Here is an 18,051-nt window from a genome sequence, read left to right on the forward strand (position 1 = left end):
ATCATTTGATGATACAAATTATAAATGGATCAAGAATTGTGTTTTATACATACTAATCAACCCAGGAATTTTATTCTTATTATTCCTACATAAATTTTATTGATAAAAATTAAGCACAAGGAGAACCATAGGGCATAGAAATTGCCTTAGCCAGTAAATACTTGAATTCCCTGCTAAGAAGAGATGTCTAGAAACATGACAATTTCTGATATAGATTAGCTTGCAAAACAAATAGAATAGTATGGTGAGGGATTATAAGTAGCATCATCTCACTAAATAATAAGTTGTGAGGAAAAAAATCAAGTTTATTGAAAGCTTGCAGAAAAACTCAAATAAGTGAGATCAGCTCAAGAGTACTTAAGAATGAAAAGAAGGAAAATCAAAGGTTGCTTTAATACTACTATAAATTTTTTTCTCAATCATTAATTTGAATTCTAATCAAACAATTTCTAATGAGTTATTAGAAGTAAAATGATACTGAAAGGGTTAAAAAAAGGATGTCAAAAATAGCTCGGTTAGGTGAATTACACATAGAGGAAATTTGTTATGAAAGGGATATAATTTGCAAAATGTTAAGATATTACCATGATATCTGAAAAAAATGAAAATCCCAGATCTACTATTGAAAACAATGAGACAAGCTCAAAAATATGTCCCTCTGTCATAGGGGATACCCAGTTTAGTATAAGTATGGTAATGGGATTCCCTATAGATGGTTATATTTTTAAGATGCTTATGTTAATGTATGATATATGTTTGTTTACCTATATGTATGTATATGTATATGTGTGCATGTACAAATATATATAGTATACATATAAGTATATGACCATCCCTTCTATATAGTCTATGATTCAACTAAATTAGAAAATTTTCTTATTTTCTCACATGTTCTATTTCCCACTTTTTAACTTTGTACTCACTATTCCCCATGTCTAAAAGACACTCTCTAGGTTAGAGTAAGTTCTTTCACAACAGGTTATGTTTTTGCCTTTCTTTGAATCCCTAGTATTTAGGATAGTGTCTAAATGCCGTTGTTGATAAAATAAATGCTATTGATAGCCTTGTTAGATAGAGACCAAGCCCAGTTTGTGCCTAGGTGCATTCTTATGTTATTACTCCTATGATATTACATATGGACATTCCTATGTTATTACTCTATCCTTCAATATTTCAAGGATACCTGATTTCATTTTAAAACACCCATTCAGTGACAGTGAACCAAATTATAATTTCATAGCCAGTCTACAAGTGTCACTAAATTAAAAAATAAAAAATAATAAATTACCTTGGAACATGATGAAAATAAGTGTCTTTGAGTTTAGCCAGGTTGAAACTGAGCAAATCTAAAGACCATTCTTAGACCAATAATGAAAACCTTTTGAGTTTATATGCAGTTGGTATAGGCTTTGAGAAGCTTTTTCCACCTGCAAATCACAAGGCAAAATGTTTATTTGGTATATTTAAATTATATACAATTAAAAGAGTACTAGTATATTATTTTATCATTTTATCCCTAAATTTGATCAAGTATCCAAATCATTTACATAATCAAAACTAATATTGAGCCCATATATGTTTTTCTTGCTGGTCCCAGAAATTCTGATATTACACACAAATCAGTATAAATGTGATGATCTGTATGTCACATCCCTAAAGACATTTTTGGGAAGACACTAAGAAAGTGATCCTTAATCTTTTTTAAGTGCAAAACTTTGAAAGTTATGTCAAGTCAATAGATTTTTCTCAGAATGTTTTAAATGCATAAAATAAAAGTTGACAGAGAAAACAATTATATTAAAATATCTGTTTATCAAAAATAATTATGAAATATAGGAATCCAAATTTTTACAATATTGTTTGATCCATAAAATGACTTTGTGAAGCAGATACTATTATTTTTACTTGGTATATGATGAAAATGAAACTGAGAGCTCAATTAACTTGCCCTTTGTTATAAAACTTTTAAATTTTGGAGCTAGGATTTGAACCCAGGCCAAATCTGATTCTGTGTAGCTGTGTCCCCTAGTTTCCCAGTGTTATAGCTTATTTGTGATGCCACCACATGTAGTGCCTTAGCTATGTATAGGTTATTAGAGCTGATAAAATCCAGTATTAGTCATCTTGACATGAAGACAAGCATTTTATACTGTCTATTATTATTTTAAATACAATCTCTTTCTTGCTGGGTTTTGTTGCTAATACATAGAAATGATGATTTGTGTTTGGTTTATTTTATATAGTACATCTTTCTTGAAGTAATCTATCATATCCTGCAAAAAATTGTAGTTTGTTGCTTTATTGCCTATATTCATTGCTTCAGTTTATTTTTTTATTCTCTACCATAGCTACTATTTCTAATACAATAATAATAATAATGGTCCTAATGGACAAACTTGCTTTACATTTGATCTTACTAGAAAGGTTTCTAGTTTGTATCCATTACAGCCAATACCTGCTCTTGGTATTAGACAGATATATCATTCCAAGAAAGGCTTCATTTATTACTGATTCCTATTATTTTTAAAATGGATTTGATTAGATAAATTTCCATACCCAACCAAATGTGTATGTTTATGTATCCTTCTATGAATTCATTCAGATGAGAATGAAGTTCAACCTTCCACTGTTTAAATTCTTCTTTGAATGCCATATTTATTTGAGATAACGTTCCCCATTCTTTCTTCCCTCTCTCCCCCAGTGCTTCCCTCATTCCACATCCTTCTGTTCTTCTTTTGAGATTATTCCAACATAATAGAATCATACCCATGAACTTTGCCCAAGTGGATTCCCTCTAATAACCCTAGTGATGATAACCCCTAGGGGGTTATATGTATCATCTTCTTATTTAGGGATTCAAATAGTTTAATGTTTCTTAGCCCCTTGTGATTTCTCACTCATTAAATAATGAGTGCTTTTCCTGAGTCTTGTGTTCAAATGTAAAAAATCATCTATTCAGCTCTACTCTTTTCCCTGTATTCCATTATAATTTCCCCCAAAAAAAAATTATATTCAGTTTTCCTTTTTGAAGTCCAAGCTCCTTTTCCTTCAAGAATATCATATTCCAAATCCTCCCCTACTGGATGGTGGTAGCAGCTAAATCTTATGTAATCCTAACTGTTATTCTATAGTATTCCAATAGTTTCTGTCTGACTGCTTTCAATATTCTCTCTTTGACCTGAAATTTTGGTTGTAATTTTCCATGGAACCTTTGTTTGGGGTTTTCTTTCAGTAAGTCATAGGTGAAATCTTTCAATTTTTATTTTGCCCTCTGATTTTAAGATACCTGGTCGGTTTTCCTTTATAGGTGCTTGCTATGTGATATTCATGGCTTCAGATAGATCAATGATTCTTAAATTCTTTCTCCTTACTCTGTTTTCCTGGTCAATTCTTTTTTTTTTCCTCTGTGAGATATTTCAGATTTTTTCCTCTTTTTTTGCAGTCTTTTGACTTTGCTTAATTGTTACATAATGTTTCATGGAGGCATTGGTTTTCACTTGATCATTTCTCATTTTTAAGCAATTATTTTAAGTAGTTATTTTCTTCAGTAAGTTTTTGTATATCTTTTACTATTTGGCTAATTTAGATTTTAAGGAGTCATTTTCTTTAGGATTTTTTTTAAGCTCTCATTTTCCTCAATTTATCCTGTACTGATCTTTTTTCATTTTTCTTGTGGTTTCTTTAACTCTTTTAGAAATTCTTATTCATCTTTACTCTAGTCAGCATTTTTCTTTGACACTTTACTAGTAGTGATTTTCAAATCATTATTTTCTTCTGTCTCTTTCTTGAGTTTCCCTGACCCCACAGAAGATTTTTTATTGTTCTTTGCCCACTTTTACAGCCTACTTCTTGACTATGTACTTTATGGAAGTCTTGGAATGTATTCTTATTTGGGAGACCTGTTTGACCTGATTTTCTGTTTCTACTATTTTCACAGTTCAATCTTGGATCTTGTAAGTTTGGGGGACTTTCAAAGTTTTTTTTTAAGGCAGAGATCTATATTTACTGTCCTCCTGGTCTGCATTCTGAAAATTCTTGAACCATTTTGAGTCTGTTGGCCTTTGAGTGGTTAAGTTTCTGCGACTTATTACGATACTCAGTCACAATTAGCCAGCTGGGAGATTCTCTAGGTTTGAAACAAATGAACTATTGCCTTCTTCTTGGTTTTGGTCTCCTGCACTGGTTCATTCCACAACAGACTTATGTGTTTGGACTCTGTTCTTGGGCTCAGATTAATACAATGAAGGGTTTTGGAAGTTGTTCTTGTTCTAACAAAGTTACAGTTCTTGCTCTCTCACAATCATGACCTCTCCTCTCTGACCTGGACTGGAAAGATGGCATTGGGGAAAGATAACCCATTTCTGCTCCCATTGCTACTATAGAAACATACAATCTCTTTCTGTCTAGGTGTTCAGTCCCCTTACTGATCCTAGGTAATAGAAGTTCCTTGCTGCTGCAATTGCTACCAATGATAGCACAGTGCTATTTCTATCACTTCCCACTGCTGCCATGCTACTATTGCTATATCATCTTCCTGACTAGCCCTATCTTCACCCAACTCCCACTCAGTGTCCAGAAACCTCTATCTTCCTAGGCTATCACTGACTTTTTCCATCAGAGATTAGTGTTGTGGCTTGCTTCCTTGGGGCCCACAGTGGCGACCTCCCTCCCGGAAGGGAGCTGAGAATAAGGAGTCAGTTAGGTCTTCCGGGGTAGAACAAAGAATAATGAGGTAATTGGGGGATTCCAAGTGGTGTGAATGTACAGTGTCTTGCATTACAGGATAAGGGGGTATGTTAGGGGGGAGGTGGTAAAACATAGCTGTGTCTAGTGCCCTTGGTCTGTGGGACAGAATGTCCAGCTCCCAAGGACTCTGGCACACCTTATCTCTCAGGGCGACGTGCCAGCTCCTAAGACTGTCCAGGTGGTGGCCCATTAGAATAGCCTGTGTTCCCACAGATTAGTCTGGTTCTTCTTCTAGTTCACTGTATAGGAAGATACAAAGGAGCCAAGGCTAATTTCTTACCCATAACTCTTCAATCTTGACTCCATCCCTCCAGAGTTAGCCATCAACCAATCTAGCAGAATGTAGAATGGGTTTTATAAAACTGGGTCCAGACCAAAATCTTTTAAAGGCAAATTCTTACCCCTGTTGTAACATTTACTTGTTCCTTGGAGGTGATAACAAAGCTTTTTATAGCTGCAAACTGAATTCTTCTTTGTTGGATAGTCAAATATACGACTGTCCTGGTTGTTATCAATTTATCAGAAATATTCCACTCTATACTGAGATGGCCCCAGCCTAGAGATCATAACTGTCTGAGTCTACTAAAACATGTTTCAACTAAATAGTTTTCCAAGGACTTACTCCTGAACTATGGATTCTGCATCAAATTTGTAATTCACTTTTGAAAGTTCTCCTAACTCTTTAGGTATTTATGTCCAATTTTCCATGGTTTACAATTCCCAAACTTAGGGTAAAATCATTATACTGAATTTGTTGCAAGAACAGTATCTTTGTTTAGCCTTTTTTGGACCCTAGGGGTTTTCATCCCAATGCTCACTTGAATTGATGAGTAAGATCCCTCTCAGAAATGTTGACTACCCTTCCTACATGGGGTTCTAAAGGTTTCCCTGAAAAGTAATGTTTGTATCTAATCCTGTCCCTGTGAAGCTTCATTCTTGGGTGTTCTCCCTAAAATCAATTTCTATTGATTAGCATGCCCATGTATTTGCTTAAATGGAATAGTAAGAAATAAAATGCAAGCAAATACAACTAAATCAAGGAACTTATTTTTTACCATCTCAAACTCTAAAAAGAATATGTTCAAATTCAAATCAATCACTTACTACATAGCATTGAATTTCACTAAGATAACCTCTGAATGTAGCATAGATAATGAACAATTGTTGTCTATGGCTATCATGGATATTTTAGTATGCAGGCTTTCCATACTATACTATGCAGGGAAGCTTGGTTTTGACAAACTCAAGCAGAAACTGCTTCTGAAACCCTCTTTGGCTCTACTAACCTTTTAAAGCTCACAAGGTCACATCCTAATTTATTTCATCTCTAATATAACTTCAAAGAAGATCAAACAGAAAAATATCAGGAAAAAAAAGAATAATTTTGCTCCTATAAGAATCTTTTAATCTCTGATGCTCCATTGTAATTATCTTATATACATTTTAAAAATCTTTCACTTATCTCTTCAGTTCTATTATAGCTTTCCTCTTCTTAAGATTCCTCTCTATGATTGAAGTGAACTAACTTTAAATAACTGAAGTAACCTTATCCATTTGCTGAATATGACCAAAGAGTCTACAAAACCCTAGGAAAGCAATTCACCTGAGAATCCCTTAGGAAAACTCAACCACAAATAGTAGAGACTTTTCAAGATTGTAGAAAAACATCTCCCTCCATCCCAGTAAATTCAAATAAGTTCTTCCTTAAAAATCTACCCAGTGATTTATACAGATCTCAGTTTAATAGCTGTCAAGTCCCTTTTCCGGATTCTTATGTTGAGTCCCACTTCTGAACTCCCTCAATCTCCCCAGACAAGCGTTGGAGGGGCAGGAGAAAAGCATGACAAAGGAGACAAGGATGACAAAGGAGAAAAGGATGACAAAGGAGACAAGGATGACAAAGGAGACAAGGATGACAAAGGAGACAAGGATGACAAAGGAGACAAGGATGACAAAGGAGACAAGTACTCCATCAAGATCTCAAGATTACTTTATTCACCAAAACACCAGTGTCTAAATACCTTTCCAGTCTCTAATGCACTCCCACTCCCATGACACTCAGTAAGATACGACTCTGGTGTTCAAGGACACCAGGTGAAAATAATTCATAATACTCCCATACACAACAATTTCCAACAAATAGCTATCAAACTTTATTTTCTTCCCAAAGTAAATAGTTTCAACATTTCCAAGTTCCCCAACAAGTACAGAAATCAAAAATAATATGTCAATGCCTGTATTCTCACAGATTAATTACTTTTTTTTATTCCACATATCATCTTGTACTATCTTGATGTTTGTATTTTCACATGGTATTGATATATGGTCTTTTCTCTCCACTCACACAACCATTTCTCTTTTAAAGGCTCTTCTCAACTCATGTCTGAATTATTGCAATAGCTTATTGATTGAACTTCTCCATCTCCTGCTTTCCCCATTCCAATTTCAATTCTTTTACTCATCAAAATTATTTTCATCATAAAGTTCAGATCTGATTATGTTATCCTTTCCCCAATTAATAAACTCCAGTGACTCCTTATGATCTCCAGAATCAAATATGTTATCCTCTAGATTGAAAGCCTCTAACAACCTGATAACTTTTTACCTTTCTAGACTTTACATTTTACTGTACTCATACTTTAAAATCCACCTTCCTTGTTTGTTTCTCCTCCGCACACTGAACTCCATCTCCCATCTCTGTTATTTTTCAATGACTGTCCCCTTTTCCTGGCTTGTTCTCTCTTCTCATTTCTGCTTACTGGCTTCCCTGGCATCCTCTATGATTTAGTTCAAGTATGAACTTGTCCAGGAGGCCTTTCCCACTTATCCTCCCCAGTCCCAATATTCTGCAAGAACTTTCCCCCTGAAATTATATTCCACTTATTCTGTTTACATCTTGTATGTATGTATATATCTTGACATTTGTATATACTACAAAATTGTGTGCCTCTTATCTCTGCCACTGAAATGTGAGGTTTTCTAAATAAAGTCTTCTATCTTTTTGCCTTTCTTTACATCTCCAAGGTCTGGGAAAGAGTAGACTCTTAATAAATGTTTGTCAAATGGCAGAAAGATTGGAAGATCACTTCTAGAAATAAGCATAGGAGTTCAATACTCCAACAAAAACTGAGGAATTACTGAGTAATAGCTATAACAGAATAATAACAATAATGATGATCAGGGCAGCTAGGTGCCACAGTGCATAGAGCACTGGCCCTGAAGTCAGGAGTACTTGAGTTCAAATCCAAACTCAGACACTTAATAATTACCTAGCTATGTGGCCTTGGGCAAGCCACTTAATCCCATTTGCCTTGCAAAAAAGAAAAAAACATTAAAAAAAAGTAATAATAATAATAATGATGATGATGACAACATTATTAAGTGCTTTGCAGTAGTTATCTTATTTGATCATCTCAGCAATTCTGCAAAGTAGTTGCTATTATTAGTCCCATTTTGTAGATGAGAAAACTGAGTCTTGGACAAATTAAGTGACTTATCCATGATAATACAACCATTAAGAGTCTGGCACCATATTTGAACTCAGGTCTCCCTGAATTTGGGCCTAATGATCTATGAACTTCACCAACTTACTACCACAGAAGAAACAAATAAAACAAATTAAAGAAGAATCAATTGAAGAAACTAGAGAATCCTGTTCATGCACTCCTCAAACCAGATGACAGAGATAGCTGTTTGGGGAATATCAGAGTAAAAACAAGATTAGGATTGTATGAACCATATTAAGATATGATTCCAATGATCTAGGCCTCCTGTATATTTCTTATTTGTCATTGCTTTTGAGAATCTGAGAACTGATTCCCTGAGAGAGGTGACTGGAAACATAATGGTATGGTGTGCTATGTATATGACTGCACATTTTTGTTTATGTGTGTATATGTTCAGCTGCTTCAGAATCAGAACAAGACTAAAAAATAGAGCTGGGTGAGTGAGAATGAATGGAGTCTTAAATCCAGACTTATATACCAGAATTCAGGCATTGAACTCAGCCTATTTTTGAAGAGGAATTCCCTCACAATTGATACCATTGTTCAAAAGGTATTTTCCCCTCATTTCTACCATATGAAAGGAATAGCAATACTATGGGGGGAAGATCTTAGATAAATTTGATGGATAGATAGTAGATGAATATAAATGCAAAGTACAGTTATCCTTCCTACATGGTATCCACTGTGAGTTTGATATATTGCACTTTTGACAAATCACAGATAGACAAAAGAAGTTACTGTAGTTTTTAAAATTATTTTAATTTCTTTTTCATTTAGTATTTTTACTTAAAATTAACTTATTTTTAGCCTATGAACACATATTTTGCCCAAATTTTATACTAAGACACCATAAACACCCCATAAAAGAAAAAGAAAAAAATTCAAGCTTCTTATCTGGTACAAAGGGAAAGCCAAAATGATGTGAATCCCAGTGATGTGAAAGGAATAACACTTCTTTTAGCTTTCCTATCACTACCCCATTTTAGTATCAAAAAATGTATGGATAATCACCTATCTGTGTGACCTTGGGCAAGTCATTTAATCTCATTGCCTTAAATAAATAAAATTTTAAAAACTATATGGAATATACCTTTGTCCTTGGGGATAGCCTACAGCCACTCACCAGGTTCTAATCAAGGCAAATAATTTTAAAAGGGCAAGAGAATACTTCACAAGAATCTTCAAGGATCTTTGAGAGAAGGAACTATATCATTTTTTTTCACATTTGTACCTCTAGCACATAGCACATTATTGAGTAAATCCAACCCTATCTTGGCATATGTCACTTCTATGCTCTAAGTAATGGTTCCATTCTCTTATCTGTCTGACTTCCTGAATTCTAGATTGCTACTTGAATTGACTGACTTTTTTTTTCCTTTTAGATTCCATCTAGATAATTTATATTCAATTCCCTATAAAGATACTTCTTCTAGATATTATCATGGCAATCTTGGATCTTCTGCTTACTTTCCTCCACTCTACCTATTGCTTAATGATCCAATTTGGTTCTGAACTGCCTAATCCTACACAGCTGCTTCCTATGCTGAAATGACATAAATGAATTATTACAATGATAATACTGAACGACATCTTTTATTTGTCTTAAATTTTGATAACAAGTCAAATATATTTGAAATGAGACAACCTTACAATCTGTCTACAAATGGTCAAGGGTAATAGGCATTATTCCAGTGAAGGAAAACTGTATTTTGGGGCACAAGGGCATTTAAAACTTAGAAATTTTAATTTCTAATTGAAACCAGAACATAATACCTAGAGGAGATATTTTAAAATTTTTTAAAAAAATGACATTATTGGGCTAGTTGACTAATATAAGTTTTTGGTTTGAATTCTGAAAACGCAATTTACTGGAGCTATATTTTGAAAATAAATTACATTAAAATGTGAAGTGAAAATTGTTACCCTGACATGTGAGAGCAATGATGTACTTTTATGTCTATGTTCTAGTTGGTTTGGAACTCTTATAAGTCTCCATTTCCTCAAACACTTCTTTTTAAATAAAGTTAATGCTGTACTGCCTAATTGTCTTGTAAATGTTTTCTCTTTTTTTGTCACAATAGCTCTGTGTCAACATGACCAATGAGAAGATACACCAGTATATCAATGAAGTGCTTTTTCTACAAGAGCAAACAGAATGTGTACAAGAGGGAGTTACCATGGAAACAACATATTCTCCTAGTAACCAGACAGCGGCTTTGGATTTTTTTTTCCAGGTATCCTGAAAATCCACATGGTACAATTGAATATTTTTCAAGCATTAGAAATTTTTAAATACTAGAGATAAATTGCTTTGTTTTAAGTGAACTTTTTTGAAACATTTTTTATCTATAAACCCTTGAATATATTTATTACCTTTCCAAATCTGTTGAAGAACATGCACCACCTTTTCCCGAAAGAGCTCTTGGATGATTACCAATTTGTTGAATGAGTAGTAGGAAATATATGATCATCTTATTAGGAAAATGCTCAACTTTGGCTCCATCCCTAAAGAATCATCTTTTGGCACAGCTGCAAACTCTTAATGTTCACAATTTATAATATAATCTCTAAGACTAGAGGAATCATAAAACACATTCTTAAGATTTCCTTAGTACTCAATGTCAAAGGTTATATAAAATTCAATAGTGAACTGTTGTCCAAGACTTTAAAACTAGGAGAGAAAAGAATTTTTAAAAAGTTGACATTTTAAAATCAAATTTTTCCATTCATTAGGTGATAAGTAACTTTTTACTTCAGTTTCCTTATCTAAATTTGGGAGATATCAATATTCACTGGCCCATACATAAAGCTATTATGAGTATTTATAGATAATATATCTAAAGTGCTTGATGGTTCTTTGAAAAGGACTCTATTCAACTATTTAGAGAGTATACTATTCTTTACCCTTCCTTTATATAAAAATAGATCCATAAAATCATTAAATTGTGGTGTTGGAAGGGACCCTAAGAAGACATTTAGTGTATTCTTCCTATCTTGAGACAGAACTACTCTTGAACCATCTCAGAAAAAAATAGTATCTATTTCATTTTGAAAGAATTGCCATCTGAAAATTCTTCCTGAATTCTCATCTAAATTTCCCTGGTAAAACTTAATTAAGTTGCCTCACCCTATACCTTAATTTTAATGAAGAATAGTTGTTTATAATTATCTCTTCTTCTCTAACAATCTTTTTCTTCTTTTCATTTGTCCTTGTGTGTGTGTATGTGTGATCCCTCAAATCTACATTATATTCCTAAAGTCAGGTCTTATTACCCCACTTAAGAGTTTATTGCTCAAATAGGAAAGAAAAAGACTTTTTTTCTGTTCTTTGGCTCTCTAGGGCATCTTTTGTAATTAATCCTTTTTCTTTCACTTAAAGAGTGCTTGTTTACTTTTATTTCTACCATTCAGACCTCATCACCTCCCAACTGGACTAGTAATAGCTTACTTAATAATCTCCATGTTTCTATTTTCTCCCTTTCACATTCATTCTATACATTAGCTGCCAAAATCACATTTCTAATGTTTATGTCTGACTTTGACATTCTGCTGAATTCAAAGATTTCTATCCAAAAAGATCTTAGCAGACTAATTTTCAATCAAGAAAACCTGAGTTCAAATCTTGCCTTTGTCACTTGCAAGCTATCTATTCATTGTCCAGCTACTTTGTCTCTCTCATGTTGAGTTTCTTCATTTGTATAAAGGGCATAATAATAACACCTACTTCATAAGAGTGTCATGATGATCAAATGATATGTAAATAGATGGCAGATTGTAGGTGCATGTTTGTCATATAAATATATGAAAATATATATATAGTATTGAGCTTGAAATTGGTAAAACTTGAGTTTATATCCTGCCCTCAGACACTTACCAGCTACTGATGAAGTTAGCTTAAGCTAGCTTTCAATACCTTCTTAGATTTTATCTCCAATTCATATTTCATAAAAGTATGAAATTTAGACAGCTCATTAGATTATCAATCCCATTTTTACTTTTCTCATGACCTGATGATCATCTTAAACCCAGATATTCTCTTTGGTTATTGAATATTTGGTGTATATTGTGACTTCTCTTGAGATCTAGTCTTGTCTCTCTGCTACATCAGCTCTTTGTGTCTTTTAGGTCTCAAGTTAAGTCACAAGTGCAAAAATAAAATAATTCTCTATTAAAAATCTATTATGTTTATCTTCATTGACCAGTATTCCTTCCCTGTGTAAACCTTACTAAAAACCATCCCAAATGAAAGATTTTTTCCTTCATTTTATCCATCACAAACCCAATGTAACCAGATAGTTAAGATGATTGGGAATATTATTTAAATAATTACTGTTAGCATTACTTGATAATCAAAACTGGCTCCTCTAACAAATATTTGCATTTTAATAGACTATTCTGGAATTCTTAAAAGTCTTCAAGACCCAAAGGAATCACTGTGTAAGGGAAGAATATCAGCTACTAAGATTGGCTGATATAGTTGTGATTAAAACTTCCCATTAAAACTTGAAGGCATGGGTGACTAGGTGGTGCAGTGGATAGAGCACTGGCCCTGGAGTCAGAAGTACCTGAGTTCAGATCCAGCCTCAGACACTTAGTAATTTTAATAATTACCTAGCTGTGTGGCCTTGGGCAAGCCACTTAACCCCATTGCCTTGCAAAAACTAAAAATAACAAAAGCAAAAAAAAAAACTTGAAGGCAGCATCTTTTTATGAAGTCACTATCTTCAGATCTTTCTAGGAAAAATGACATGTATAAACACAAAATATTTTTCTGCTCATTAAGTTACCATTATTTCTTACATCAATATTTGAAAAAGAGTATGAGTTTCTCAGTATGGGTATACCCTTTATTAACATAGATTGCCTTCCTTCCACCATCCTTCCTTGATAAACTGTTATCAGTTATTGTAGAGAAGGGGGCCATAATCTTGGTATCTTTTCAGAATTTAACTAGGTTGATCTACAGAAGACTATCCATCTCTGGGCTTGGACTCAACCAATTATTTTAATTAAAAAGGCAAGTTTAAACTTCATTCCAGTAATTTTCCTGGGGACCAAATTGAGGGAGTAAAATGATACAAAGCACTAGGTAAAAAAGTTGCTCAACAGATGTCCAAACTATGTAGGCAGAATGGTATGCTAAATATGGGGGAGATGTTGGAGGCTGGGAAGTACTGTTAAGCAGCCCTTTCCAGTGATGCAGAATTAATTTTAGAACATCGGATACTGTAGTGCTTTAGTTCTTTTCTTTGGCAGTCATAAACGATCAGCCTTCTAATTTGAGATTTATAACTTTCTTCTGTACAGTTGCTTTTTCTAGGTCTGAATGTGGAATGTCATAGAGGCACTTCCTACTTCCTGCTGAGTGGGATTTTGTCACATAATCTTGAGATTTAGTCTTTTTTTTTCTTTCTTATGTTTGTTGGTGGTGATTTCTTTTTTTTTTCCTAACTGAAGTATGATGTGCTTAGCTTGGGTTAGACCAAACTTAACTATATTAAAATAAACTGAAACTTTCCTGACATAAGCAAGATTTTTAAATATTCATTTCAATGTAATCTGTAATCCCATTGACTTTAATGAAATATGTCAGTATGAAATTCAGTTCATAAAAATGTCTGAAAAGTCACTTCTTAATACTTAGAAAAAAATCTAATTTTAAAGTCATGGTCATTTGTACTTTCTTAGCCATGAAATATTAAACAATTTTTCTATTTAACAAAAAGTTCCAAATTGAAGGGATTAGAGTAGAACTGCCTATAGTCTTTTAAAATTACTGTTTCCTTTGCTTTTCAGAAGCCATCTGGATTTCTCTCTTTTTTGGATGAAGAGAGTCAAGGCCTTGGATCAATGGAATCTAACCTTCCCAAACGGCTGCAGTCTCTCTTGGAATCTTCCAACTCCAATGCAGTGTATTCTTCTATTAAGGATGGGAATGGAAATGTGGCAATCAAAGATCATTGTACCACCTTCACTATTATGCACTATGCAGGACGGGTAAGTTCAGTGAACTACAGGAAATGGACAAAGAATCAAATGAAAATTTTAAAATTGTAATAACTTTTATAATATATAATTTTTACAATGGAAAGGTAGGTAACAAATCAGTCACTTTTGGGAATCCATTTTGGAATTGTCATTTCTCAAATTTCTCCCAAGATTGGACCATAATTATAGATGCAAAACTAAAAAAATCTTCAAAGTTTTCTAATTCAATTCCCTCTTTTTTATGGATGAAGAAAGTGAGGATCAGAAAGTTAAAGTTTTATATAAGTTGCTGAGTTGGGATACAAACCAAAGCACATTGTTTTCTAAGTCTCTTGCTCTTTCCAATGCACCAGGACAAAATACTTCTTAGTTTGACCCAGAAGCCTTTGATAAACACCTTATAACATTTTTATGAGTCTAAATATTGAGTTATTATTATTTTCATTTTCTTAAAAAATCATTTAAAAGGAAAAGATAGTACATATAGTACATATGTATGTATATATATAGTTACATTTAAAGAAAAGCATGATTTTTTTCATGTTACCTTTTCCTATACCCAAACCATTAATACAACCCTTCACTTCAGATCCCTGAAAATTCATCAATGCAAATTATAATCATTTCATTACATAGTTGACAGCAATGAGTTAGACAATTTTGTAGTATTTTTTTTTCTTCAGCAAGACTAATCTTTGGGGAATAGCCAACTATTGAGCACATTCAGACTGTAAACATTTCTAGAATGGTAGACCTGGCCATAGTTTATACTTTAACAGCATAGGCTTCCAAAACCCAGGTTCATGTGCTTTAAGATTATAGGATAATAGCTTTAGAGCTGGGAAGGACTCAAGCTACAATGTGGTGGAAGAATTGAAAGAAAAAATACACACACACATACATGCACACACACACTCATTAATTAGAACTAGTTAATTCTAATTAATAAGAATTAAATGAACGAAACATCTAATAAAGGATATGCCAACCAAATTAAAAAATTCTTGAAAAATTCAGATAGTTGCATCTTTCATGCCATTCACTAAAATAAGATTCCTTAAGTGTTTCATTTCCAGAAAGTAAAATTTTCATGATAATTAGATAAGTAAAAATATTTATGAGGAGGGGCAGCTAGGTGGCGCGGTGGATAGAGCACCAGCCCTGGAGTCAGGAGTACCTGAGTTCAAATCCGGCCTCAGACACTTAATAATTACCTAGCTGTGTGGCCTTGGGCAAGCCACTTAACCCCATTTGCCTTGCAAAAATCCTAAAAAAAAAATATTTATGAAGATGAATTCCTAAAGGGAATCCAGTGGTTTATGACAAGACTATGGTCTTATCATTGGTCAGAGGAAGGGATTAGGGTATAGGTATCAAAATTTAGCCTGCAACTAGAATGTGATCCATGATTCTGCTCAGTGTATCCAAATCCAAATTTAAATGCTTTATGAAATATTTAATAAATTAAATAATAATATAATAAAATTTGGGAAAACATTACATTTTACAATGTAGCCTGCTGATATTCTAATGCATGGTTTATTGACCCCATTTCTATTTTGAGTTTTACACAATTGTACTAGAAAATTATTCCCTAACCCAAAATATATTATGGATTGGAAAATCTTACCTCTAACAAATTTTCTCTTCTGAGTCTCAGTACAATTTTTTTCTTTAGCTCAGAAAATAAAGACCAGAGTCAGAGTGATTGGAGCTTTTTTGTTTTCCTTTTGTTTATAATTTTATAAAAGAAATCACTTTGGGGGAGGCTAGGTGGCTCAGTGGATAAAGAACCGGCCCTGGACTCAGGAGTACCTGAGTTCAAACTCAGCCTCAGACACTTAATAATTACCAACTGTGTGGCCTTGGGCAAGTCACTTAACCCCATTGCCTTGAAAAAAAAAAGACATTGGGGGGTGGGGGGAATAAGACTGGGGGGAAATTGTAAAATTCAAAATAAAATCTTTAAAAAAAAGAAAAAAGAAATCATTTTGTTAGTAAATTTGGGGAAATTAATAAAAATTTGATTTGTTAGAAATAATAATAACTTACATTTATATAACACTTCAGTTCTGCAAAGTGCTTTGCATGTAATCTCATTTGATCCTCAAAACAATCCTGTGAGTGGGTCCTATTATTAAGACTATTTTGTAAATACATCATTTTGTATACATATCATTCCCAAATATATCATTCCCATTTTGAACCTAGACAAGCTTTGAATTCAAATAGTTCAACCTACAAGTTTATTATTGTATCAATTATGCCAATTAGATGTCTAGAGATAACCTTTCGCTATTGTCTGTACCTCTTTATTCTTTGAAATGTTATTCTAAAAATGGTTTATGAAATCATTTTAATTTTAAGTTAATTCATTTTAAAACAAGTGGCCACCATCACTGCTGGTGATAGTAAATGATTAATCTGAAATCTGGGTTGAACTGACTCATTGCTGAATTGTCTTGAAAAAAATTTGCTTTTTGCAAGTGCCTTTTTATGTATATATATATATAGTTATATAGAAATAAGGACTATTTCTAAACTCATTTCATTTTTCAATTTTCTTAGAAGCAAAGTATATTTATCAGTCTTATTAAAAATTTATTTTTAAGCGGCAAAGAGTATATACATGAAATTCTAGTTGTCCAGTATTAATGAGAATGAAGTTAAATTGAAGTTTTCTAGAGTGAATTTAAAAACATTATGGAATAGCCTCTTTCAAGAGTTCTAGTTGGTGATTTATATAATGGTTCAAGCATTAGATAATTGTATTCAGTTTTATTGGTGATTGAAAATAAGAATCACGAAGGGAAACAAAAGTATTAGTTTGTAAGACAACCTTTTTTTCGGGTTTTTTTTTTTGCAAGACAGTGGGATTAAGTGACTTGCCCAAGGTCAAACAGCTATTAAATGTCTGAGGGAGGATTTGAACTCAAGCACTCCTGACTCCAGGGCCAATGATCTATTCACTGCACCCACCTAGCTGCCCCCAACAAAAGTATAGTTTGGCAAAGAATGTTAACAATTACTAGTTTAAGTTTTCTATAAAGCTCTTTTGAAATCATTGAAATCAAAAGCATTTTTTTTTGCAAAGTTTCTAAATTTTAGTATCAGAAAAGTGGGGAAAAGCTATTCCTAGAAATAAGTAATAGCATCTGAGGTCTTTCTTGAATAAAAATCTGCATCAAGAAAAAAATAGCTTATAAACTGTAGGATGGCATAAAGTAAGGAATATGAGTTAGGAAGAGAATGAATTTAGAGAATTGTAAGACTTTTAAAAAATCATTATTAAGACATAAAAACTAAAGTTACTACTTGTTGACATTTTTGCTTCCTGGTACATTAAGCAAATTCAAAGTTGTAGGCACAGAGGGAAACTTCTCTCCATTTTTAGTGTGTTCTGTTAACCACAACTGAATCAATCTGCATTCATAGCAAACCCAGCTTTGATAATGCTAGTCTCTAAAACATCACTTGCACTTCACTGCCTAATCTCATAAGTAGGGAGAGAGGTTCAAGGTACCCCTCTCCGATGTCAATTTAGAGATAGGAGTTGGAGCAATTCATCCCTATTTTTAGGAAAATCTATTGTTATTTCTGCTGAATCCAGTGATTCAATTTAAAATTCAGGGGAAGGTCTAGAATTCTGGTCAAAGAAAGATTCCCAAACTGAACAGTGAGTTCATATTGTATTCCCCAAATAACTGGAAAAAAAAAAAAACATTTTGGATAGAGAAATCTCTAAAAGTTCTAGGACCACAAATGCTTTTTTGGAAACCCTTATTCTTGATGGCTAATAACATTCAACCCT

General features: G+C 33.3%; 1 protein-coding gene across 1 annotated transcript in view; it reads left to right on the forward strand.

Annotated features, from left to right (window-relative positions):
* Positions 1 to 18,051, forward strand: part of MYO16 (myosin XVI) — an 851,952-nt gene that overhangs the window by 553,030 nt on the left and 280,871 nt on the right. The window contains exons 22-23 of the mRNA XM_074192022.1: positions 10,334 to 10,486; positions 14,049 to 14,249. Of these exons, the coding sequence (XP_074048123.1) occupies positions 10,334 to 10,486; positions 14,049 to 14,249 (354 nt within the window). The remainder of the gene's footprint in view (positions 1 to 10,333; positions 10,487 to 14,048; positions 14,250 to 18,051) is intronic.

This window comes from Macrotis lagotis, chromosome 6 (genome assembly GCF_037893015.1).
Source record: "Macrotis lagotis isolate mMagLag1 chromosome 6, bilby.v1.9.chrom.fasta, whole genome shotgun sequence".
NCBI classification, from domain to species: domain Eukaryota; kingdom Metazoa; phylum Chordata; class Mammalia; order Peramelemorphia; family Peramelidae; genus Macrotis; species Macrotis lagotis.